This window comes from Anabrus simplex, chromosome 1, assembly GCF_040414725.1.
Source record: "Anabrus simplex isolate iqAnaSimp1 chromosome 1, ASM4041472v1, whole genome shotgun sequence".
Classification (NCBI taxonomy): Eukaryota; Metazoa; Arthropoda; class Insecta; order Orthoptera; family Tettigoniidae; genus Anabrus; species Anabrus simplex.
Window position 1 is genome coordinate 756,658,774 of NC_090265.1, and position 26,949 is coordinate 756,685,722.

Below are 26,949 nucleotides of genomic sequence, written 5' to 3' on the forward strand. Positions count from 1 at the left end.
ATTGAAAGCACTATCGTGACGACTGAGTGCAATAAACATAAAACTGAATCAATTGGTCTACAAAGTTTTCATCCAGTACATACAAAGTTTACAGGAATCAACAAAACAGGATATTAATTCGTGGTACTCACTGTTCTTTAACCTTTTAAGTGCTGAGTTACCAGTTGACTGTTTGGTATCTCAGTGCCGAGTTTTTTCATTCGTATGTAAAAAAAATTGTAGAAGCCTCAATTTTTAACTTATCAGTGGGGTGATTAGCTTAAAATGTTTATAAATGTTGGTTGTTTATAAATCTAAATGCAAATAGAAAATCCTACACTTATGTTCAATATTATTTTTAGAGAAAACAAAATTACACTTATGTGCCCATACAAAGTAAAGACCCCAAATTAATATTATTTTTGAAAATCTATAGACAACTAATACATGTAACTTCTTAGAAGTATATAAGTTGATATTTTAAAATACTTTCCAAACCTGGAATGTGGCGATACTTAAATGTTTTCTACTGGTTGTTTGTGATGCCGATTTGTTCAACTATCTGCACCAACTCCACTGGCACAAAAGTTTCTAAAAAGTCAATGATTTTCAGGTTGTCATCAAACACTACTTGGCCCTCAGAGCCTGTCACAGTTACCTAAAACTCTGGTGAAGAAAAGTAATCCATCCTCCACGAAATTAGCGATAAAATAGCTTTTGTACTCACCGTGTTTTTCTTCTTTCGTTTAGAAGGAGGCTCTGTTTCTCTCTCATATACAATATTTTCGGCATTCTCTCTATTACAAGTAATAAATCTCATTGTAGACCGTATTGGACATCAGATATGAACATTAAAACAAGAATAATAGATAACACCACCTTTCCAGCCGATGCTGATGATGCTTACGACTGTTAAGCAAAACATGTCCCATCTTACAACGCCTGTTGTAATGTTTATTTCCTAAATATAAGGAAAGATAAGTATTGGAAAGGTGGTGTTAACTATTATTCTTGTTTTAATGTTCATTCTCTCTATCACTCTCACTTTCAAAATTGCTTAAAATTTCCTTAAAATGATTATCTCCATCACTTTCCACTGTGGTTAATAACTGAAAGATTCTGTGATCCGAAATAACATCTCTGAAAGAGCAACTAAATTGTTGTTCCGCCATGTTTGTTTACATCACAGATGAACTCCACAGATATCTACAAAAAGCTCTGTAAGTTACTTCCCGAAGCTATAATCTCTGATTAATTAGTTCTGCATAATGCCCAACAGATGGCAGAACATGTCAGAGTCAAATACGCACTCGAAAGTGAACCGGGAAACTCAAAAAAATTAAAATTCTCGTGCACCGTCTATAGACGGGCGTTGCACTGGTGGATCGGCCGCGTCAGCCAGTCTATAGGCGGGCATAGCGCTCATCGGGTTAAAGAAAAGAAATATCCAGTCAACAATAGCTGCAGTGAGTGTAGTTTTTCACTATTATTGTCCGGCCCCATGGCTAAATAGTTAGCGTGCTGGCCTTTGGTCACAGGGTCCTGGGTTTGATTCCCGACAGGGTCGGGAATTTTAACCACCGTTGGTTAATTTCTCTGGCACGGGGGCTGGATGTATGTGTCGTCTTCATCAACATTTCACTATTATTGTGTAAAATAGCAACTTACTGGTTTTGACAAGCACCATATGTTCAACAGCGACTCATGAATGATGACGGGCGGGATGTCCAACCTCACTAATCTATGTTCCAGACTATTTCTACTTAAAAAATTGTATTTGTGCTCTAATGTGATTTTGTAATTTTTGCTGAGTATTTATGTGGCTGAAATGAAGGTGGATAAGCTACATAGTCTCCATTTTATGGGAGGAATGTATCGTGGAAATGAAACTCGTAATTTGGGTTTCATGTATATTATTGTTTCTCTAAGATATGTTGATAGTAATTCAGTCATGTACAATGACAATGTATTTCATGGTAAAGACGAATTACTTTGCAATGTTATCTCTCTTAATGGTAATGTACCTACTATGTACCTATACTAGTGTTGGCTACTGAGTGCATTCAAGTGTCCGAGTGAATTGATCACAGGAACGGCAAGCCCACGGCACACGAATCATGCGCAGTCACGGCTCAGTGAGCCACATAACACACACGGCTCCTTATCGGCGCACTGGACACTGGCGGGGAGCCGAGCTTCCGCTGCAGCGAGACACAGTGAATCATGGCACACTGAAAGAATCGTATGCAGTCACGGATCAGCGAGACACAACACACACACGGTTCATTATCGGTATACTGGACATTGGCGGGGAGCCGAACTTCCTCTCAAGCTCAGCTCATTAAAAATAATAACCACTCGCATTCACTGGCCTTTTCTTACAGGGAGTTTTAAATAAAAGATGGATTTATTTGCAGTGTTGAAAAGATAGAACAGAATTCCAAAGTACCTAGCTTGTAAGTAGTTAGGCTTATTAGGTTATTCTAATTACCATATTAGTTTAATCAGTTGGTATTTTTATAACTAGTTGACATTCGACAATTACTTAAAGCTCTCTAGCCTCCATGCCTGGTTGAGTGGCTCAGACGATTGAGGTGCTGGCCTTCTGAACCCAGCTTGGCAGGTTTGATCCTGGCTCAGTGCGATGGTATTTGAAGGTGCTCAGTCTCATGTCAGTAGATTTACTGGCACATAAAAGAGCTCCTGCGGGACTAAATTCCAACACCTTGGCGTCTCCAAAAACCATAAAAGTTGTTAGTGGGACATTACACCAATAACATTGTTATTTAGCCTACTCTATGACTATGAGTCATGCTCATGACCACTTGAATTTGTCTGTTTTATATGCGGAAGAACCGCTCGGTATTCTCTCAGTTCGTGTGTCGCATGATTGCACAATACTTCAATAATCGAATCACGAGGTCACCGCTGTACATGGACAGTGAGTACGTAAGCAGACTGATGCAATAGCTTAAATAAAAATATGTTTAATCAGAAAACCAGTGGGCTACTGTACATCTCGTGTAGCCTATACAAAATATGATGATTTTAAAAAAATTATATGTTGATAGAAAAAGACATTTTCAAAGATGACCGAGCTACTTGGCCGTGCGTTTAGGGTCGCGTAGCTATGAGCTTGCATTCGAGGAATGGTGGGTTCGAATCCTACCGTCGGCAGCCGTTAAAATGGTTTTCGGTGGTTTCCCATTTTCACACCAGACACATGCTTGTGCTGTACCTTAATTAAAGCCACGGCCGCTTCCTTCCCACTTGTAGCCCTTTCCTATCTCTTCTATTCTCTTCGTCACCATAAGACCTATCTGTGTCGGTGCGACGTAAAGCAAATTATTTGATTTATATTTAATATCTGGGCTATTTATTGTGAGGTATTTTTACATCTAATTCTGTCTCTATATATGTATATGTGTGTGAGTTGTGACTTTCAGAGAACTGTGGAAAACCATTAGATAGTGTATAGAATTTGAGTTATGTCAGTAATTATTATTATTATTATTATTATTATTAACTACATAAGTTTTGTGCAGTAATATAATAAGCAAATATAGTACTGAATCTGAAAGTTAGATGACGCATAGGAAAGCAGTTCATAGAATGATTACCAGATGGCAGTAGCAAGCATTGAATGTTGTTGCTGCTTTCTTATCACTACACACTACACAGATGCAATAGGATTGATGACTCTAATGGTCCGTGAATCAGCTCACTATATTGATTCAGTAACGTGAACGGAATCAATTGAATTGATTCATTAAAATGAATTGAATATCCCGTCACTAATCTGTACAGCCTATATATAAGACTTTTTACAATTACCTCTCAAGTGACATTTTAGCCGAGTGGCAACTATGGACTTAGAGATTGGTGGTTCAAGTCGACCCGTTGCCAGGAGTTTATAATCGGTAAGTTAAATTCACATAAGATGCAAATATATATGGTGTAAATAAATGTAAGGCAAAAGAAGTATAAATTAATTCCAAGTTTTGTGATTACTGCGATATGATTTAAAAGAAATGCATACGTAGTTTCAGGTGTACAATGTTTACGTGGTGTATTGCTTTCACGGTGTTGTCTCTCTCTCTCTCTCTCCCCCTTGCCCGCTTCTCCTCACATTGCGCCACAGCAGTTCAAGATAATTTCACTCCGATTGGTGTACCGCCCTGTAACTCGTAGATACACACTTCCCCACAAATTTCAAATGTAACTTCATTATATCTGAAAGGATAGGGCAATTAAAAATGTATTATTTCCCAGCAAAGTTATAAAATCCTTATTCTCATGGAATGGCTCTTACAATGGTACAGCTAACTCTTCTTATTCTTCTTCTTCTTCTTCTTCTTCTTCTTCTTCTTCTTTACTGCTTCCATGATGAATGACTAGTTCCTCCACTTCAGGAAGACCTCTCACCTCATTATTGTAGAACTCAACAATCTTCTCAGTGTGTTTCACTTCATTTCTCCACATCTCTGCTGTCACCTGTGGGATATATTAAAGTATCACAACCTGACAAGTATATGATAAAGTCTGCTTGCCTATATCCAATAAATAACATTTCCAGTTGGCCTACCTGATCAAGAGATTCTTTCCACACAGCTGTAGCTCTGTCCAATCCATGACCAGGTCTTGAAGCCTCTGTTTTGTAATAATACTGTTTTGCCACAGACCATACAAATTCGAAGGCATTGAAAAATGAGTGGTATGGAGGAAGTCGTAGGATAGTATGGCCTTCATTATGCAGCATCTCGTCAACAATGTACCTGGTTTTAAAGAAACAGAGAAATATTGTTATGCATACGTGAAAGTCAACAACATGAAAGTAAACAACATTATCTAAACTCACGTTTAGATGTTTCTGTACCTCTTTATGTGACTTTGATTCATATGACAACCTTTGCAGCTCATCTTTTGTACCATTTTCTGGTAGACACACACCATTCTGCCTTAACCATGTCTGTAAATTAAAGGAAAAATAAAAATTAATTTCTGTAACATCATTAAATATCATTCAGTAGAAGGAAATATTCAATGTAATATAATTACCACTAATTGATCCTTCCTTCATTTCATTGTTGGTTGTTGCTCAACCTTACAGTGATATGGTGCATTATCCATTACAATAACACAGGGTCCTATATTTCTTAATCCTACGATTGTCTTTCCACCCACATCTGAAATTTCTCACTGTTCATAACACCATGATAATCATGATTTCACTTCAAGTTTGTGGCAAATATCAAATCAGCACCTGTAAGAATTTTAAGTTATAGTATGAAGTTATTTCTTCTAAAAGAAGTATTCCCTAAAAGTATGAGATCACCCCTATTCAGGGATAGGCCTATTAATTGACAAAGATTGGGATTTCTGTTGAATGTTACAAAAAGATGTCTGATTTTAAGTGAAACCAACTACTATGTAGCAAAGTCACCTGATGATGAAGTCAATGAATTATTACTTACACTACTTTATCCTAATATCTCTCATGAATGTATTTCCATTAGTAGGCCTATATCTGGATTAGAAGTCCACGATCACTTTCATTAATGATATAAGTATAAACACTCATTTTAATACTTTAGAACAAATGTAATTGCTGCGAACAATAAACCTATATCAGCTTGAAAGGTGTTCAACAGTCAGGTATCATGCACTGATTCAGGTGGAGATTGTCGAATGCAGATTTTTTTTTTTTTTTTGTTAAGAATGAAGCCATATTTTCCAGTGTCGACTTAGTTAAATGCAATAAAAACTTTCCAGTCTGTCAAACACACAGCAATTAGAATGTAAATTATAACACTGTAAACATACCTGTAAAATACAAACAAATAACAAAGAATGACATGTTTCGTTCTACAAGAACATCCTCAGATTCTATCAAATCACTTTAAATATGCTTATATATGTACATTTATTGTTTACTTTGTGTAAACTCGTCAATGATAGAGAGTTTAGTGATAACATGAACCAGTAATGACAAAAGTAAAATAAATATACAAGTATTAAATATAATGGAAAAATTACGTACTTATCTAGACTGCCGACATTATTTCAGGACTGTGGTCATGGAAAGTTTTGGGCAAAGAACATTGCTCGCGTAGAAGGGAGGGGTAGCATGGGAGGGGCCTTGTGGAGCGTTGTGGATCTCTCCTGTTGGATGAGAGAGGGGAGGGGTGAGTAGGGCGGGGCAAGTGTAGCGCTGTGGAAACTTCCATAAACATTGGAGAGGGGAGAGTAGAGGAGGTTGTTGACGTGCTTCATATTATAATGTACTTTTATGTAAGTAGATGAATTCAAATTAAAGTTTTTAGGTTGATAAAGTAGGGAATTGAAATAGAGACCAAATATTAAATGTTATTAAGAAAAGGGCTAATTTAATGAGAAAGTTTTGTATAGATGTTATGTGAGTAGGGCAAAGAGGGGGAATTTTTTAAATGTGTATGGTCATTTAGGATAGTTACATTAGCATTTTTGGCGATGTAAATTTCTATTGCTTCCTTTATATTCAAAGATTTACTTTTATTTTCAATGTGTAAAATTTAAAGTCAGTGTTGATGTCTGTAAAATGGTGTGAACAGTCGTAAATGTGCTCCCCGAAGGCTGAATGCCGATTATATCTGATTATATCCCTTCCAATCTGGTTTCAAGAAAGGACATAGCATGGAAAATGTAGACATTCAATCGGGATTCGCCTTTATTTATGCTGGGGGATGCAAAGAGACAACAGAAGACCAATTGATAAAATATGAACGTTTAGACACAAAAGGTCTAAACAGAGCTTTTGAAGTCTGTGTACAACTAAGTGAACTAAAGAAAATTTACTCGCCAGACCTCTGGCCAAAGGGGATAACAGTCAGACGGTTTCGATTTTGCAAGCCAAATATAATCAAGCTTCAATATCATAATAGCTACCGAAACTTTCCTAACAAAAGAAATAAGTATTCTAAACTTATGTACGAAACATGATTTAGCCATTACTAGGGAAAGAGGTAGACCAGAATGTGGAGTCACTTGTATGCACAGAAATATAGGCAAATTAAAAGAAATGGGAAAAGCACTATCAGTCTTTTTTAATTAAAGGAAGGAGTATAACTACATATAGTCAAGAAGTAATGTACTCTAGTCTGACTGACATTCTAAAGAAGAATGTTCCCTAACCACAAAAATTATGTTGGAAAGACATACTGCCCCACAAGGAAAAAGGACAAAGCAAATTGCCATATGAAAGTTAGATAAAGATATTCTAGAAGCAAGAAAATGTGATTTGGTTGAGATATTACAGCAAATAGAAATTGGAAATATAGAACAAGCATTAGACAACACAGCAAAGTACATAAAACAGGCAAGAATAGCTCGTGTGAACAAAATAAATGTTCTTGGTGTGACACTTTCAAACTGCTACGGTCTTTCCTTCGAGAACCATTTACACAAGATTTCTAGGAAGGGGTTTCAATTACTTGGTTTTCTGAAAAGAAACTGTGCCGAATTTGTTTCTCCTAGAACTCTAATCAGACCATCGTTAGAATACTGTTGCGAGGCGTGGCTACCTTCTCAGCAGTATTTAATACAAAACTTGGAAAGGATCCAAATAAGGTTCACAAAATGGGTCAGCTATGAGGGTTTGGGTATTTCTCTCTCTTCGTCCGATTACAAGTTTTTTGTGAGACTATGAGCATGAGGACATTGCACTCACTCTGCAGATGTGCCAATGTCCTCTTTCTTTATAAGTGTCTGACTAATAGAGTGGATTGCTCAACATTATTGGAGCTGATCCCATTACATGTTTCTCGTCGCAATACTAGGCAAAGGTATATTTTTCATCTGCCTAAAGTGAGAACTGTGGCTCGGGCTAACTCTTAGCTTGTGAGGGCACTAACATCACTAAACGAGGTGGGTGAATCAGTGGACCTTTTTCACTCACCCCTGTCTAAAATCAGACGTGCCCTAATGACCTCATGAATTTAAGGCCCTATCTGTAAGATATGTAAATGTTACTAGATGTAGTTTAATAATGTCAATTATTTAAGGAGATTTAGTTTTATTTATTTATTTATTTTATTTATTTATTTCAGGTGTTGTAAATATGCATATATAAAGGTCTCTAGATTTAGTTTGAACTTGGTTATTATTTTAGGAAATTAGTGTTATTTATTTAAGGTGTATTTGTAGTATGTTATGTTTTATTGAATCATCTTTAATTGGGAAACAACCTGTTGATGATAAATAATTCTATTCTATGTCCCCGAGGATAGCGAAACCTTGGTTTGATGCTGAGTGTTACAACCTTCGAAGAGAAACGTTAGATCTGCTACACAGAGCTAAAGAAGCAACTGCAAAGGGAACTCTAGAGATTTATGCTAAGAATAGGACATATAAGAAATTGTTGAAAGAAAAACAGTCAGAATATTTCAAACATCAAGCAAAGAAACAGGCTGAAGATGCACTACAAACCCATACATTGCCCTGAAGAAAATTCCGTTAAACACATGGGAAGTACATTTCTCACATTTACTGAATCAGGAATCAAGTAAATCAGCCCTTCAGATTTGAAGAACACAAACAATTGAAACAAATTCAATAACTCTTAACTGAAATTGAAACAGCAATCTTTGAAACAAAAAATAACAAAGCAGTTGGGCCAGATGGAATATTTAATGAAAATTTAAAGGAGACCGCAAATACGCTCTTAAATATATGGTTTCTAATAAGTGTATCACTACAGCAAACATACCTCAAAATTGGAGAGTATCAAATATAAAAAATGCTATATCAAGGTAAAGGGGAAAAAGAAATCCCAAACTCATACAGAGGAATTGCCCTGCAAAAGAAAATCTATAAAATATATTCTAGAATTGTTACAAACAAGCTTATCTAAGAAATGGGAACACACCTTCCAGAACAACAGTTTGGTTTTAGAAAAGGAAGAGGGACTGTACACCAATAAGAAATCTTCTAAATGATATAGAGGAAGCCTTACGAATAACAAGAAAATTTTATGCTATCTTTGTAGATTTCACTTTCGGTGTACTGAGCAGAAAAATTTTAGTTAAGAAATTAGAAAACATGATTGGAAGGGTAACACATTGACAGTTGTTATAACAGTTGAACCTGCTTTATACGTAACTCTGTTCTGCGTAATTCGTATTTGTACGTAATTTCCTGTAGGTCCCGGCAAAATGTAATTTAAAAGCGTGTTAATTAACCCTGATTTAAGACAAAACGCTGGTTGATACAGCAAAACTCCTGAAAAAAAGCCTTACATCTGATAACCCTGATTTATACGTAATCTGTTTATACGTATTAAGTGACTGGGTGAGTTGGCCATGCAGTTAGGAGCGCGCGGCTATGAGCTTGCATCCGGGAGATAGTGGGCTCGAATCCCACTGTCGGCAGCCCTGAAGATGGTTTTCCGTGATTTCCCATTTTCACACCAGGCAAATGCTGGGGCTGTTCCTTAATTAAGGCCACGGCCGCTTCTTCCAACTCCTAGGCCTTTACTATCCCATCGTCGCCATAAGACCTATCTGTGTCAGTGCGGCATAAAAGCCACTAGCAAAATGTATTAAGTGTCAGTGAAATATAATTGAGTTTTGCGTAATTGTAATGAGCACGTGCTTTTTTAAAAGAAACTACTGTATTTATGAAGTTTCCTCTTTGTCGGTGTAGGCAGAAGTAGAGTGGTTGGGTTTCGGTGCTGAAACAGAACACAAAGAGTTTCGCCGAGTGACAATGTTGACCCTTCCTTATTGGTGGCTTAACAAATCCCAACCGAACGAATCCCCTTCGCTCTCTATCTCACTTTTCCTCGCTCTACCTTCTTCGTTTTTGACCTCCTTATGCCGCCAAAGATTAAGGTACATTACAAGCAAAGTGGATGGTTTCGGTGCGGAAACAAAAGAAAACACATTATATTTGTTTGAATATGAGAATTTCTTTCGTGGGAACTGTTAAACAGTAGTTTTGTCATTCATTTGCTTTTGTTTAGCCATGGAGAACAGAAAAAGAAAATTTATACCCTAGATGAAAAGGTAAAATTTATACGAGAAGTGGACGCTAATCCAAACTAAACCAAACCCCATGGCACTACAGCCCTTGAAAGATCTTGGCCTACCAAGCGATCGCTGCTCAGCCCGAAGGCCTGCAGATTACAAGGTGTTATGTGGTCAGCACGACAAATCCTCTCGGCCATTGTTCTTGGCTTTCTAGACTATGGCCACTATCTCGCCGTCAGTTAGCTCCTCAATTTTAATCACGTAGGCTGAGTGAACCTCGAGCCAGCCCTCGGGTCCAGGTAAAAATCCCTGATCTGGCTGGGAATCGAACCCGGGGCCTCCGGGTAAGAGGCAGGCACGCTACCCCTACACCACGGGGCTGGCTGGACGATACTCCACACTTAGGGATTGCTTATACCACGCTATGTACAGTCATCAGTAAAAAAAAAACCGTTACTTTGGATGAGTTCTTAAAACTGGGTTCAAAATCAGCAAAGCGCAGCCGTCAGCAAGAAGGAAGGTACGTAGATTTGGAGAAAGCACTTTTCACATGGTTCCAGCAAAAGCGGGCTGCAGCTCTACCAGTTAGTGGTGACATGCTGAAGGCAAAGGCGATAGATTTAGCTAAATTTATGAGTATCACTACTGATTTCAAGGCTTCATCAGGATGGTTGCAAGGATTTAAAGATTGTTATGGAATCACAGGGAGAACAATATGCAGTGACTCAAAAGCTGTGGACGTCACGGTGCAACATTGGAAAGAAGAGGTTATGCCGGGTATCGTAAGGGATTATCAGCCTCCTAATAAAACATTAGCTGAAAAAGGTGACTCATGGCATGGAGGGAAGAAAAGTGAAATTCTTGTAACAGTACTTCTCACCACCAATGCAGATGGATCTGACAAACTTCCTCCACTTGTGTTAGGAAAATCAAAGAATCCGAGGTGTTTTAAGGGTGCGAAAACAAAACCTACGGAATATGAATCCAACAGAAATTCTTGGATGATTATGGTTCTAATGGAACAGTGGTTGAAAAACTGGACATTAAGATGAAAAAGAAACAGAAGATCTTTCTTAAGGATCAATGTGCAGTACATCCACCTCAAATCGTTCTGGAGAATGTCCGAGTGGAATTTTTCCCTCTTAACTGTACCTGTAACTGCTACAAGCCATGGACTTTATTTCGGCTGCCTTGAAGCAGGTGTCATCCTCCACAATCAGCAACTGTTTCCGCAAAGCTGGTGTCTTACTAGAAGAGGCTGCCTCTAATGATAATTATGGGGACGAAGTTTTGTCTGACAATGAGCTAACGCTACCGGAGGGTGTAGAATTAGATACTTTTGTGCATTTCGATGATAATCTGGCTGTATGTGGAGAACTACCGGATGAAGAGATTATTGCTGATGTATGCCAAGAACGCAGTGGTGATGGACCAGCTACAAGCTATAGTGACAGTGATGGAGATAACAACTTGAATCTTGAAATACCTGAACTGAGTGAAGTGTTAAGTGCAATGGATGTGTGTAGTCTTTATATCATTGCGAAAAGTTGTAGTGAAAATTCTTTGAATTCATTACTAAGTTTGCAAAAGGAGGTTTATACTCTTAATGCAAGAAAAGTGAAACAAGTCAGACTATCTGATTTCTTTAAGGCTGGATCAAGTTCAAAATAATATTTTCTGTCTTCATGTATTTATTATTTGCAAGAATTTATACATGTAGGTCTATTCCATTAGTTTTTCAGTAAATATGTGATGTATTGTGTAAGTCTGATTTCTAAGTAATTCTGAGTTACAAGTAGTTTTTCTCTTCCCCTTGATATACGTGTAAGTCAGGATCAAATGTACTCGTATATAGTGGAACTGAAATTAAAGGCAGATTGGCAAGATCAAAAACCATAATACAAACAAATGGCGTTCCGCAAGGTGACCCTGCAAGCCCAATACTCTTCAATTTAACTACTACTGACATCACTCAGATACTAGATAGTAACACAGTATCAGTGTATATATATATGCAGACGACATAGTTTTAGGATCACATAGTAGAGATGATCTACAAAGTACTATGGGCAGGTTACAAGAGTATGCAAACAACAATAGACTGACAATAAACTCAGATAAGACAGTTCTAATGATATTCAGAAAAGGTGCAAGAACAGCTGCCATGGAAAAGATAACTTATAAAACAAGAAACTTAAAAATGTAAATTCTTATAAGTACCTAGGGATCACCTTACAAACAACAGCAGCTTCTTTCAGAATACACATAAGAGAAAAGGCAGCTGATGTCCAACGGTTATTCAAAGTGCATTGTTGGGCCGCAGATATGCGGGGATGTCATGTTCATTAGAATAAGAGGTTTAGTAACCCGTTTACAGATACATAGCTCTTTCTCAGTCTATATCAATGTTAATAAACAAGCTAGTTTACATTAGCCTTCCTTATTGAGGTACTGTGAGCTGGATATGTCCTTGAGCATAGTTAGGAGCGTGCTGCACATTGTCGCGTGTATGTCACACATTTTCAAAAATAACCTGAGGGAACGCAAGTATGAAGAGAGGAGCACCCTCAACTAGCTTTCCTTGATTTCAATATGTCACGCACAGCAACATAAACCTCAATAAGGAAGTCTAATATAAACTAGGTTGTTTTAACATTGATATAGACTGAGAACGAGCTATGTATCTGTAAACAGGTTACTAAATCTCTTATTCTAATGAACACGACGTCCCCGCATATCTGTGGCCCAACAATGCACTTTGAATAACCGTTGGACATAGTACTGGCAAGATGACCTATTTAGATATCTGAGCCTGACACCCGTATGTCAATGATTCTTCATAAATTCTAAGAATTGTATCCAATTTCAACCTCAGCAAATAGAACTTTTGTAATATGTAGTAATCTTGGGGCCAGTGTAAAACCCTTCAACCCCAAAACTGTACCATATGTATACATCTTAATGTTAAGTATTTTTTAGAATAGTGGCACTCGCTAACATATTTTTCAGCAGTGATATAGACAGAGTAAAAGCTATGTGTCCGTGAACTGGTTGCTGAACCTCTTATTTTAAGGAACATGACGCCCCCGCATATTTGCGGCACAACAATGCACTTTAAACATCTCATAAACCGTTGTACATAATAGTGGCATTTAACACAGATAACTTGACACCTGAATGTCAGTGATTCTTGTTAAACTCTAAAAATTATATCCAATTCCAACCTCAGTAATGTAATTTTTGAAAATAGTCCCTTAACCCCCCAAAACTGTACCATATGTGTATATCTTAACATTAAGTAATTTTAGAATAGTGGTATCATGTTTATTTATTGGCATCGTTGTTTAATTTTAATTTTAGTAGTATTTATTCTGTACAGCCGCTAGCAGCTGAAGATGACCTATTTACGGGTCGAAACCGTTACTGTCTTTTTATGTAAATAATATTGACACTATGTAAAATAAAGTATTGATTAGGTGGAGAACTCATCCTTCATACTTGTACTTGAACTATCAATACGGACCATGAAACTAATAGATTATAGTTCTTCAGGGATGTGCATTATTTCTGATCTTAGCTTATGACTTCAAACGAGACCTGAAGTAAGGAAGGGCCAGTTGTTTCAGGAACTACCTCCGTGTGAGATGCTTCCAAGCATAGACAACTAATTCATTTATAGTTGTGACACCCATAAAATGAAAGAATACTGGTAAAGGCTATCTGTTCGATTTTCTCTGTACAGAATATGTTTCCACGGATATACAGTGAGAAAAATTTACTTGTACGAAAGGTCGTGGTGATCCGCAAACAACTTTGCTCGACAACTCGTAAGTTCGAACTGATTCGCGACTACTACATTCTATAGAGGGTTGAAAGTTGAAAAGGTAATGAGAGGGAAGCTGCAGGGTCACCATTGGTGGTGGTGGTGGCGGTGGCGGTGGCGGTGGCGGCGCTAATGGAGTCATAGTGACCCCCTGCGACTGTTCTCGGGTTAATGTAATGTAAAATTTAATGAATTTTTTTGTGTATCCCCCTTTTTAATACTTTTAGGCAGTATTAGTAGTGGCACAATACCTGGACTATTTTAGGAAAATCTCACATTTGTTTGTAAATGCGATGTTATTTTATATAATATGGCAAACTTTGGCCTGGGAAGAGGATGCTTGACTATGTGGTCTGTCAGTGGAGAGTTGGCAAGGAATAACGTAAGTTTCAGTAGGGCTTTTAAAAGTAGGAAAGATCATAGTATGAAGATAAAGTTGGAATTCAAGCGGACAAATTGGGGCAAATATTAATTTATAGGACTAAGAGAAGGGATTGAAATAAATTACCAAGGGAAATGTTTGAGAAATTTCCAAGTTCTTTGAAAATGTTTAAGAAAAAGCCAGGTACACTCTGCCACCTGGTCAACAGATCATTGATTGATTGATTATTAATGAAGAAAATGAGACGCCCTCTCACCGCATCGCCCTACATAATTCCCCTCTCTATTCCCTCCTTCCTTCATTGCCAACAACTCTAAGTCCCTCCTTCTCCTCCCCACTTTCCCCACCAATCCTGCCATCTCCCCTCAATACCTCCCCTGATCAACTTCTCCCCCTTCCCGTCCAACACACGTACATTGGTCACGGTGTCTTTCGGCTCTCAGTGTCTTCTCTAACGTCTTATTACATACATCACGCACGCTGCCAGAGGTGAGTCTCATATTCACATCAATTCTTAAGATGGGACCTTATCTTTTTTCAAGAGCCTTTCTTAACATCCCCCCTCTCTTTTTCTTTATCTGCTTCAGGTCCCATTTTGAACCGAGAACATCGTTTAGCACCCTGAAAACACGGCGTCCGCCTCATTTTCATGCAAAAATTTGTTATAAAATAATTAGCAGACCAAATCCAGCCAGAATTTTCTTAAGTTAGAGAAGACATGCACTTTACTGCGAAAAACAGAGTTTGAAGTTCCTTCATGTTCTCTTTAGTTCTATAATTTGTTACGTCTTAAGACTGGTTAAGCTATTTTAACGACCAATCTTTTTTAACCAATTATAAAAATGTTCTTAATATTTGCACCATTTACTTCAAGACTCAGTGAATGTTCATCAAGAAGACTCTCATACAAATATTCTTATGAAAAAGGAAATATGGTGTTGGACTTTTAAGATAGTAATAAGTTATTGTCCTCGGCTCATTGTTAATCTGGTCACATGTCATTCAACGTTTTTTTTTGTCAAGAGGACGTTTACACAAAGTTTTGAGGTAATTGGTGCTATATTTTTATGTTAATGTTATAAGTTAATGTTCACGGCTCATGTTTTTAATCAAGTCATTCCTCATTTGTAAGATTTGTGTACACTTTCATGCATTGTTTTTGTAACCTTGTCATTATATGTTTTTCTAATTTTGTGGCTGAAGATGATGCATACCAGCATCGAACATTGTATGGTATTGAATAGGTGGACCTTTCTTGTTCCCATTAGATTCTCGGTTCAATACGGAATTAATATGAATTAATATGAACTTGAACAATTATTGGTACATTCCATTCACTCAACCTTAGAGGCTAATTGGATTTGTGGAAGCTGTGTGTCGAGATTTCCACTTCCAGAGGTGCACGTGGCCCTGAGGTTCACTCGGCCTGCACCAAAAATGAGTACCAGGTTATTTCCTGGAAGCAAAGGTGGCCGGGCATAGAGCTTTACCACCCCTTGTGGGTGGGGGACGCAGATGTAGAATATACCCACGGTATCCCCTGCTTGTCGTATGAGGTGTCTAAAAGGGGCAACCAAGGGATGATATTAGAACCATGTGATTACTTGTGATTAGTACCACTATGTGTGGAACACCGTGGGTCGACATTACTTGCAACTAGTACCACCTTGCTAGGAAAACCATGGATCTACGTTACATAAAAGCAGTACCATTATGTGAAAAACACAACGGGTCTAGGCGTTGCTTGTGATAGGTGTCATCATGTGCATTCCACCGGTTGGTTCCACTGTGTTCAGAATGGGTCTGTGTTACCTATGAGTAGTACCACTTTGTAAGGAACACCATGGGTCTGTGGTTGGCACCACTTCGTGAGAAAAAACACCGGTTTGACTGGCGCCCAGGATAAATACTACTGTGATGAAAAACATGGATCTGTGTTGCCTGAGAGTAATGCCATTATGTGAGGAACACCATGGTTTTGAGTTGTCTGTGGGCATTACCATAATGTGTAATACACTATGGTTCTACATTGCCTATGATTAGTAGCACTATGTGAGCAACACCTTGAGTATACGTCGCTTATGATTAGTTTCACTAAGTGAGGAACTCCACGGGAATACTGGCGCGTGTGATTAGTCCCACTATTTGAGGAACACCATGGTTCTGCATTGCTTGTAAGTAGTACCTTTATGTGCAAAACACCATAGGTTTGTGTTGCCTGCGAGTGGTGCCTTTGTGTGTGACATACCATGGGTCTACATTACCTGTGATTAGTACTACCACGCGAGAATCACCATGAGCTTACGTTACCTCTGATTAGTACCAGTACCGTGGTTCCGCTTTGCCAGTGATTAGTACGATTATAAGGGGCTGGTGACCTGCATTTTGGACCCCGTTAGATAAATATCATCTGAGTACTTATGGCATTGTGAATAGGATCCACTGGTTTTTTGTTTCATGATCATTTTTTCGTCATTCATTTTAGACTCTAATCATTTGATACATACATTTTGAAGTTTTAATTTTCATTATGTTCACCTTGTACCATTAGGGGCTGATAGCCTATCTGTTAGGCCCCTTTAAACAAGAATCATCATCATCATCATCAGAGCTTTACCTACCACCTCTCAAGGGCCTTCATGGCCTGTACGGAAATGACGGCTTTTTCTAATAATAATATATGTGGAAGGTTAACTAACTTAAGACTTGGGTTAAAGGAGAAACAGTTTCTTTGTGTTGCTGTGGGATTGCTTTCAGTTTTATTTTATTAAACTTTCTTCCTTCAAAATTTTACGATAACTGTATTTTCCTGGACCCTTCATGTCTGTAATGAGAATGGAGGAAACTATTTGATAATGTGACAAACTTGTTTTACCTGATCAGTAGTAAGTACCAAGAGTAAATGTTAAAAATGTCTGGATCATGGATTTCAATAAAATTGGCATTTGGGAAAAAGAGGCCAATATTCATTTAATTGTTAAATATGCTACAAATGTTGTTGACAAATGCTGCACATATCCCAGTAATGGCATGCTTCCTGGCAATCAAAAGCAACTTCAATAATATCAAAATTCTAATTATAACATTTTAAAATAAAATTTTAAGTCTCTTACTGTTCCACGGATAATGATTTTTTTTCAGAGTTTCCTCCCATAGTGTTGTATTACAATCTGTATCTCTTTTAGGTCAATAGGATTTATATTAAATTTTATATAATATATTTATTTACAAAAAAAATTATATATATATATTTTCAGGTGCTCAAAATAAAAACCCGATAAAAATGAATCACAGTGTATGTTAGTGATTGGGGTTCATTTTGTAGTAGGAGGTTTGATACACACTTCAAAACAAAGGAAAAGTATGAAAATTCTTATAAACTTGGAATTTATAAGGAAAACAGTGATATATTGTTAAAATGGTGGGAAATTTTGAACATTTTATTTTAAAATGTTATAATTAAAATTTTGACATTATTGAAGTTGCTTCTGGTTGCCAGGAAGCATGCCAATACTGGGATATGTGCAGCATTTGTCAACAACATTTGTGACATATTTAACAATCGAATAAATATTGGCGTTTTTGGCCTAGTTAAACTGGGTGTCCCCCAGCTACCATTCTTTGGCATGTAGAAGCTGCTCAGCTTTCCTTTTGAATTGTAGGGCACTGTCCTCTGTAAAGAATGTGTGTCAGATTTAGGTTCTTAGATACCCACTGTGTTATTTTATAAACTCTTTTTGTGCTTCAGACTATTTTGAAAGCTCTCATTGATGATTGTCATATTTTCAATTATGAATTTACTCTCAAGGCATTGCAGCTACATGTTTAAAAATTTTCACTGCCTTTAGATGTAATTGTTTTACTCGTAAATTAAGATCTAACTGAATAAATTACTGTAGAAGTTCATTTGCTGTTGCTAACCACTTGTCGCCTATGCTCAAGGTGCAGGGTTGAATCCTGATGAAGTGAGATGTGAGATACCTGTTTTATTAAATTGTAGCACGTTAGCATCTCTTACAAGTTTGTAGTGTTGCTTTAGTTGTTGACTGCACCTCACTGTTTACATTCTATGTTGAACATGCAAGGGCGGGAGAAAGTACTGTAAAATCACGGCTTGATTTCTCTGTTACAATGGTTTGAAATGTTCTAGAAGTGGCATGAGTGGTACAGAAAGGGAAGAAGAAGAAAGTGAGGATAGCACTTCTAGTAGAGCACACTATTAACCCGTTGCCTTGCAATGATGGATAATTCCGTCATTGTCCGCGCATTCCCATAAATGCAATGACGGAAATTTCCGTCCACTCTCTTTATTGCTTTTGTTGAGGTTTCCATGGATACATATCGATATTTCAATCCCAACATGTCTACGAGATGTTGGTAATCGCATTTCAGCTATCTTTGCTCTTCAGCTACGTATTTCACCGCCAAAGAGTCTAAATATGATCGAGTAAATTGCCGCATAAAGCTTTGGTGAAGGTAAAGTCAACGTCATGGCCGAGTCTGATGAAGCTCGAATATTACGTTTTTTGGAGGAAAGCGATGTCAGTGACGGTTTTTCCGATGGAAGTGATACTGAATTACCTTCCAGTGACGTTGGCATTAGTAGTTCCAAAGAATTAGATGACATTATTAGAGAAAAGGAAGACGGGTACGCAGGTGAATGTGTGCATAGCCTAGAAGACTGGAAGTGGACACAAACAGACAATGTACCAAATAATATGTGGTGTATTATAGATGTAGAAGAGTGTTTTAAGATCTACCACACTGTGTTGAACTATTGTTAGAATGTGAGCTGTGTTTCAGTGTGTTAACTTGCTGTAGCGAAAGTGTTCTCTTTTAACCCATTAAGGACCAAGCACTGAAAAAACATAGCTTTTTGGAATATTATTGTAGGCCTATATTTATTTTGAAATTAGATCAGAAAGACCAGAAAATGTGGGAACAAAAAGTATTTACAAATAGTTTAGGTTCAGCATAATGTTGCGTTTACGCAACTTTGGGCCTAGTAGGCATCTTCATTTAGCGAGAGTGAAATTGTTCGAAACGGTTTGAATGAAGATGAATATTGCATTTTTGACACTTGTAAATTGTTGTGCATTTGCACAGTCGGCATCTTCTTCTAGCTTTGTTTTTCTCTTGGATTATGAAATGTCCTATTTGATCACAACGCACTTCCGTGGGTAAAGCTGCCTTTGACGGTCATCCATAATTAGAATTCTCTCCCGTCTATGCCAGTTTCTTTATTGCCTTCCCCATCATCACCACATACATCATCATCTTTAGTGTCATCACCTTCAGATTTCATCAGGGCTAGAGCTATATATGATATAAATTGCAGCTGAGAGATTTTTTCATCGTTTACTAGTCTATTATTTTCCAAAGAATTTATGATGACACTGTCAACCAAATAAATAAACAGAGGCCACCACCACTTTTTACCTCTAACTCAAATCCTGTAATTGGCAACGCCATTGTCATGCTGATGATTGTGAATCTGATTCTCCTCAAATGTTGAAGTTGATCCAGTATGAAGCAGTATGGTGCAAAGATTTTGACGCAATCAGTAACAACGCTATGGTAGCTGCTTCATCATTTGCAGAACTTGTGAATCGAAGTACAATGAAGATACTTCGTAAGGTGACTTACCACCTACATTGATTTTTATTGCTTCCAATTTTAGCTTATTCTTCTGATGTTGGTGAAGAAGTATAGACAGGAGAAACTTTTCTCCAGTTTGGGAGCTGCTACTTCTTCCTTTCTGCTTGCTTTTCAGGTTTCTTCACAGCTGACCATCCAGGTTCATACTCTGGTTCTTGTTCAGTACTTAATGTATTTCAATGGTACCAGCCACATCACGTACTTGTTCCTCTTCCATAAGACAGTCTTCTTCATCCGTTACTTCATCGACATCACTAAGTCATCATCATCTTTTATTTCTTCTAAGATAGCTACGAGTTCTGCCACAGTTAGTGTTTTCTGGGTGATGTGACACATGTCGGAAAACAATGAAATCCTAATATAAATACGAAAGATGTTATTCGTAATTCCACAGCAAAACAAAAAGTCCTATTTATAACATAATTCATTTTTAATACAGTTTAGCATACGGTACCTTTCCTGCGATTTCATTCTTTATCAGCACACAATTATAGTTTCATGCTTCCTCACCGCACTGCAAACACACACTTCAACAATGAAGGAAGGAACAGTCAAGTGAGCAGTCTATGAATCAGGAATACATACTTGTTAATCCCAAAGTTGCGTAAACGCAACATTATTGTAAATTTCAAAAAGAGGCTTCACGTGATAGATTCATTGTGTGAAAAAGACAAGTATGTCTATAAAACTTGAATATATAAAAAAAGATACAAAATATCTATTCTATTTCTGAAAATAAAATTCAGAACTCAACCTGGTTAGATGTTGTGATTTTCTTCAATCATAAAAAATTCAGGAAAAATGCCATTACATGTATTTAGCGTAGACAAATGGATCAACAAAATTTCTAGGATGTTCCTTCAATATATCGATGCTTAAAATGAAAATTCACTGCAACCTTAAGTCGGGACAAGGACAAAAATAAAATGTTGCGTTAACGCAATGGTGGGCCTTAATGGGAGCTAGATTAAATCGCAATCAATGTATATTATTTTATAGAAAAATTGCAGTTCAGTGGGTTAAAAAAAAAGATATAAATGGTTCCATGAGCCATTTGGGGGAAGAAGTAGGACACCTACCTGGGCTAAAAAGTCAAACGCGTTGAAAGCCGAGTAGACCCTGATCAAGTATGGAAGCTTCTAGTTACTAATGATATGTTGCAGGATATACTTGTGTGTGGATGAATTTAAAACTCACAACTAAGAGAGAATTTCGAAGACGTATACCGATGTGCATGACGTGGAGAAAGTCGAAAGGAGAGCATTCGTAGGACTATTCTGTCCAACTTGTTGGCTGAATGGTCAGCGTACTGGCTTTCAGTTTAGGGGGGCCCGGGTTCGATTCCCGGCTGGGTCGGGGATTTTAACCCTCATTGGTTAATTCCAATGGCTTGGGGGCTGGGTGTTTGTGCCGTCCCCAACATCCCTGCAAATCATACACCACACATAACACTATCCTCCACCACAATAACTCGAAGTTACCTACACATGGCAGATGCCGCCCACCCTCAGCGGAGGGTCTGCCTTACAAGGGCTGCACCCGGCTAGAAATAGCCACACGAATTTTTTTTTTTTAAAATAGGACTATTCTGCGGCTTTCAAATAAAATTGCAAGAGCACTGGAGCAGTGTTTGCTACAGATGGCTCGGGAAAATATATATATATTTATATATATATATTTATAGATGTGACACGAGTGAGCATAGGTTTAATATATTGCTTTCTGTGCTACGATTGGACAGTCCTGCTACTAAAGAGGATCGTAGAATAAATGGTCCAGCAGCTGCCATCTCAGGACTGTTTGAGAAGTTTGTGGAAATCTGTTGAGCTGTATACACAATTGCAACTGTCACATCTGTGCACCAGATGTTTGTGAGTTTCTGCAGTCAATGCAAGTTCAAGGTATATATGCCGAATGGACCTGTGAAATACACTATAAAACTCATGTGCCTCACAGATGCTAAGAATGGTTAGATATACAATGGAAGGCATTCAGATGGAGATACTCTTTCTTCAGCTGAAGACAAGAAATTCTCCAATCCATCCATACAAAGCACATCCAGGGATCAACAGGAACGTCACCAGAGATAACTAGTTCTTGTTCATGGTACAGCTACTAAGAGAACTGGGTGAGTTGGCCGTGCAGTTAGGGGTACGCAGCTGTGAGCTTGCATTCGGGAGATAGTGGGTTCGAACCCCACTGTTAGCAGCCCTGAAGATGGTTTTCTGTGGTTTTCCATTTTCACACCGGGCAAATGTTGGAGCTGTACCGTAATTAAGGCCACGGTCACTTCCTTCCCACTCCTAGCCATTTCCTATCCCATCGTCACCGTAAGACCTATCTGTGCTACATAAAACAAATATTTTTAAAAAAGGAGCAAAGCAGTATTGTTAGTGACCTCAATGCTTCACGAAAAACCCTTTGAAGAAGAGGCAGAAAAGTCCAAAATTAACCAAAAGAGGAATCAACTCACTAGATGAAAACTGTGCCAATTACTTTGTGGTCAGCAAATAAGGAGATACTCAGCTGCTGTTTTTATAGGATATTCTAGATATAAGTGGTGTAATTGCATATCTCATTTACAGTTCCTGCAAAAACAACCCAGAAATAAGCAGGTTGGATTTCTGGAAAATTTGTCTCGTAGACTTTTACATCTGCAGCTTGAAACAAGATCCGCAGATAAACCGGAAAGTAAGAATGTGGATAGGAAGCGTGCTTGTAATGAAAGAAGAAAAGATGACTTGAGAAAAGGAAAACTAATTTACTCTGTGATACTTGTGCTACCGATGCAAAAAACCAGTCTGTGTAAAGTTTACTAAAAAGGTGTGTAATGCTTGTGTGCATGAGAATTTGAGAACATACAACAAACAAATTTTGCCTTTAAAAAACTTTGTTTTACATGCTCTGATTTTTTACAAAATGAAATAATTTACCTTGTTTTACTGTTTTGCTCTATCATTCATGTATATTTGTTCCTAAATAATAGTTGTATAATGATATTTTGTCTTATTCTTCTTCTTTGAATAATTCAGTCTAATGACTGTGATGAGTCTTCCCCAACTGGGTCGATCCTGTGCTGTATGTTTTGAGTATGCATATCCTGACTTAAGAGGAAATATCATCATGAAAGTCTTTGTTCGTCTAAAAAAATTAAAACTGATGACATAGTGGGTAGATTCTACCAATGAATGGATGTACCAATGCGAGCAATTGCGTTTGCTTGCATTTGGCCGTGAGACCTGATCTCACATACTAGTATCTTGGTGAAGTCGTCAGTCTTATTTTGTGTTTTTGCAGTGGTTGGCCCAGTGAATGCCACAAGGAACCAGACAGAGTGTGTGAACAGAATTCAGTTCACGTGGTTTACATGACTGAAGTACGAGTTCAGTCTCTTTCAGTTTCTTTAAATTTTGCGTTTTGTTTTGCGAATTGTCCAGAGTTATTTGTAGGTCTTCCATATCCTCTCTAATTTCTTTGTTGCTTCGGTTTCCAAAGTTTGTAATCAGGTTTCTGGTGTCCTCATAATGCGATCAAGTGATTGTATTTGTGATCGGCTCAACTTCATTTGGCACTATTGTCCATCTTCTTGATATTTTTATTTATGCATGTCTCTACGGTTTGCATTTCTGTTTCTCTGTCACTTTTCTTCATAGTGGAAAAAAGGTTAAAGGATTATGTTGTAATACCTGTTGTGTAGTATTGCTAACTGCTCTTCACATCAGATGTTATAAAATTAAATCGTTAACTGCATTCGTTGTTTGATTCAAACATTTAGCTCAGTTTTGTATTTCTGTGCTGACCATTCAGCCAAGGAGCCAGATGAGTAGGTATGTGCTGCAATGAGCTGAAGATATGAAGGATTGTCAATTGACATGAAATTGCATTTACAGTCTTTTCAAAAAGTGTAATTTCTAAATTGGACTTTTGATCATATGTAGATAAAACTGAAACATGTCGCAAACAAACTGAGATATGCAGATGGTATAGTCCTGACGCTCATTGCATACCCATGCGTAGAGGCATGATTTTTTCGCATTAATTTTTGAACGATTTCGCGAGAAGGATACTAATTTTCACGTTATTTCGCGAAATAGATATTGCCGTATCGCTTTAATTTCGCTTTAATGAAATTCTAAAATTAATCATTAAAGGTTTAATCACTATCACTGATTGTTGAGTTTTTATTGATAGACTGTACATATCGGGTACATACTTTTGAAGCCATTTCCGGACTGCAGGGTCGTCTACCTTCTCCAGCGGGATGTTGGCTTTGAGTAGCATCGCTGTTGTTTCGTGAATAAATTCTATTTTTTAACTCTTAGCTTTCTTTTGCATATCTAATTAGAGTTCTATTGTTGCCTGCCGTTTCACTGTTGGAGTGCTAAATTTACGTACTGAATGTTCCTTATTTTTAAAACAATGTTTTGAGACAGTATCTTCTTTCTCCCACTCGATACGAACATTACAGAATGTAGGCCTATACATTAAAATATTGCTTTCCGAAACGTATCAACCTTCACTCGCAAACTGTTTAGCTCTGCTGTGCACCATAACACTTGTCGAGCGACCCATCTTCACTACTGTCTACGATCACTTTCTTAATTTTACCTGACCATGAAGCCGAAATACACCAAACAATTGTGCTGCTTGTAGACGTCATTAGGGATTCCAGGATTGCACAATGCCGTCAGGAGACAGGCTGGGGTGAGATTACCAGCCACCACAAGAACAACATACCATACATTTCGTTTGGCAAGAAACTTGAAGCCAACCCCTTTTCTTTGATGCCATGTCTTAAAGAGATTTTCCAGAACATTAATGATAACTAGGGTCCTTATTTTTTGGTGAAATAAAACTGTTGATTTCGGTGTTAAAACTGACCTTATTTCGGTAGGTATTTCGTGAAATAAATTGTTATACTGACAGATGTTTTCTGCGAAATCTTCCTTGTAGTAGCGTATGGGGTAAATGTAACTAATTTTGTGATAAGGGGTTTTAAAGTAAACTCTTGTAATGTATCATTGTTATTAAATCTTATAAAACCCAAATATGCAAATTGTTATAGAAATAAATACATAAATCACTGATACTTCGAAATGAAGTTAGGTGATCTGCCCTGTGATATACATTTATACACAGCCTACATTTTTAGACATTGAATTACTTGTCTCCAAAGTACAAACTAAGCTTGGTTTCAACATTATCAGGATGCAGAATTGTGCGACAATCAGAAAGTGCCTTTGTGTAAGCAGAGAAGCGCCTCTCGCTGAGCACATTAGACGTAGGAAACCATAATGCTTGCGAACAGTTGGATGCAAATTCACTATCTTTTATAAAACCTCCTAATACTTTGCTAACACTGTCTTCTTACGCTTCCTGAACCAGATGTGCTTTCATTACATTTTTCAAAGTCATATAGCCCTGGAAGATGTTCATGGATATGCTCATTTTACCCAGTCGGGGATGAGTAGCTCAGATGGTTAAGGCACTGGCTTTCTGACCCCAATTTGGCAGGTTCGATCCTCGCTCAGTCCAGTGGTATTTGAAGGAGTCAGCCTTGTGTCACTAGTTTACTGGCACGTAAAAGAACTCCTGCGGGACAAGATTCCGGTATCTCTGCGTCTCCGAAAAACGTAAAAGTGGTTAGTGGGACGTAAAAATAATAAAATTATTACTACTCAAACAGCAGCAAGACTCATCAAATCTAGAAGCCATTTTCCAACGAACTCAAGACTTCAATTCTAGATTATCATCATGACTAATCACGCATAATGCAAAATTAGTCTTTTTAAATAACATTATTTAGAGAGCACAATTCTCAACTATAATTCTCAATACTGAAATGTTACTGTATTCTAGAAACCAACGCACTTCAGAAACTATGGCCTATATATAATAACATCCAATATTCATACATTTATGACTCAAATTGTAATGCCAAATTATAGTTGAAACAATTTTATTTTAACATCGCAAACAATTTTTAGCCAAATTACAAACTGTGTTTTGGACGTCAATGTGTTTTAGAATTAAGAGTTAATCCATTTTAACATTGCAAATCATATTGTCATAAAAAATTTTAATGTGTATTATGACCTTCCAATGACGTGCAATTACATGTCAGGGAGTCATTGAAGGTCATAGGAATGATAAATGCATGTGGACGGCATGGTGGTAAAATAAACTGTTGATGTGCGGCGAATTCATATATTCGTAAGATATGAGCCGGCACAACTCGCGAATTGATAGTAGATCTTTTGGATGAGAATCGATAGATCAAGTTCGGAACCCCGTGGTACACATCGGACCGCGTGAAAAACCGTGTAGTCACAAGCGGGTATCAATAAATATTTGCAGTAACAGCTGAGAAGAAGATAGGCCAGACATTACATCTAGTATAACAGACGTCAAGGGGGCCATGGATTGAGCCGGAATTATATACAGTTAATTATCTAACAGGCGTGTGGTATGACGTATTTCAGGTGGAGAAGAATAAACAATGGTAGCCTGCATTCCTTTGTGAATCTCTAAGATAATGTTTCCTCAATGTCAAAGTCAGATGTAAAGCAGTCAGGATCGTAGTCATGTAGTTTATGAAAAGCAGCCTCGTTTTTTATTGAAATAATGAAGTTTGATTTTGTTTTAAATGTCAATTCTTGAATAGTACAAAAAGGATTGTGAAGCAGTAGAGAGCTCAGCCCTTATATGCGAATTAAAGCTCATAAAATTTAAGAAGTTGAGGCCTAAATACGTTAACAAACTAAGTATAGCATTGAGCGATATAAAATTTACACAGGCCAGTATTAATCTATAACAGTGGATTTAAAAAAATCTGTACGAATTCGATCTAACCATTCTGTTCAAGTTTCAGGTTGAACTCAAGATGTTGCCTATATTTGTGAATAAGGAAGTTCATATAGAAGAGATGTCCGAGTAAACCAGTAGGATCCTTGTAGATGCTTATAGTACAAGTAGATTTATTTCTTTTTAATGTCACACAGGTGATATAAAGTGAAATGACTTGAATGTTCTAACGTGCTAACAGTGTTGGTAACGTCATGTATTTCTACTACGTATATTAGAATATCGTTTTCCGTTGGTGA

The 26,949-nt window shown here is 37.5% G+C and overlaps 2 protein-coding genes across 3 annotated transcripts in view; one reads left to right on the forward strand and one right to left on the reverse strand.

Moving 5' to 3' along the window:
- The window catches only part of LOC136857498 (ribonuclease P protein subunit p40), a 301,106-nt gene that overhangs the window by 206,948 nt on the left and 67,209 nt on the right, over nucleotides 1-26,949 (forward strand). The window lies entirely within an intron of this gene.
- Nucleotides 4,312-13,948, reverse strand: LOC136858432 (uncharacterized). The gene is made up of 4 exons (XM_067137974.2): nucleotides 13,763-13,948; nucleotides 4,887-4,948; nucleotides 4,565-4,754; nucleotides 4,312-4,473 (listed from the first exon to the last, which is right to left on the reverse strand). The coding sequence occupies exons 1-4, from the start codon at nucleotides 13,946-13,948 to the stop codon at nucleotides 4,312-4,314; spliced, it is 600 nt and encodes a 199-aa protein (XP_066994075.2).

Excerpts from the sequence above, each read along its gene's own strand:
- LOC136858432 (XM_067137974.2), bottom strand. The coding sequence starts at position 13,948 with ATGACTCCATTAGCGCCGCCACCGCCACCGCCACCGCCACCACCACCA. Across the intron at positions 4,949-13,762 it reads CACCACGACCTTTCGTACAA|ACATGGTTAAGGCAGAATGG; the intron begins GTAAATTTTTCT and ends TTTAATTTACAG. Across the intron at positions 4,474-4,564 it reads GGAAAGAATCTCTTGATCAG|GTGACAGCAGAGATGTGGAG; the intron begins GTAGGCCAACTG and ends TATATCCCACAG.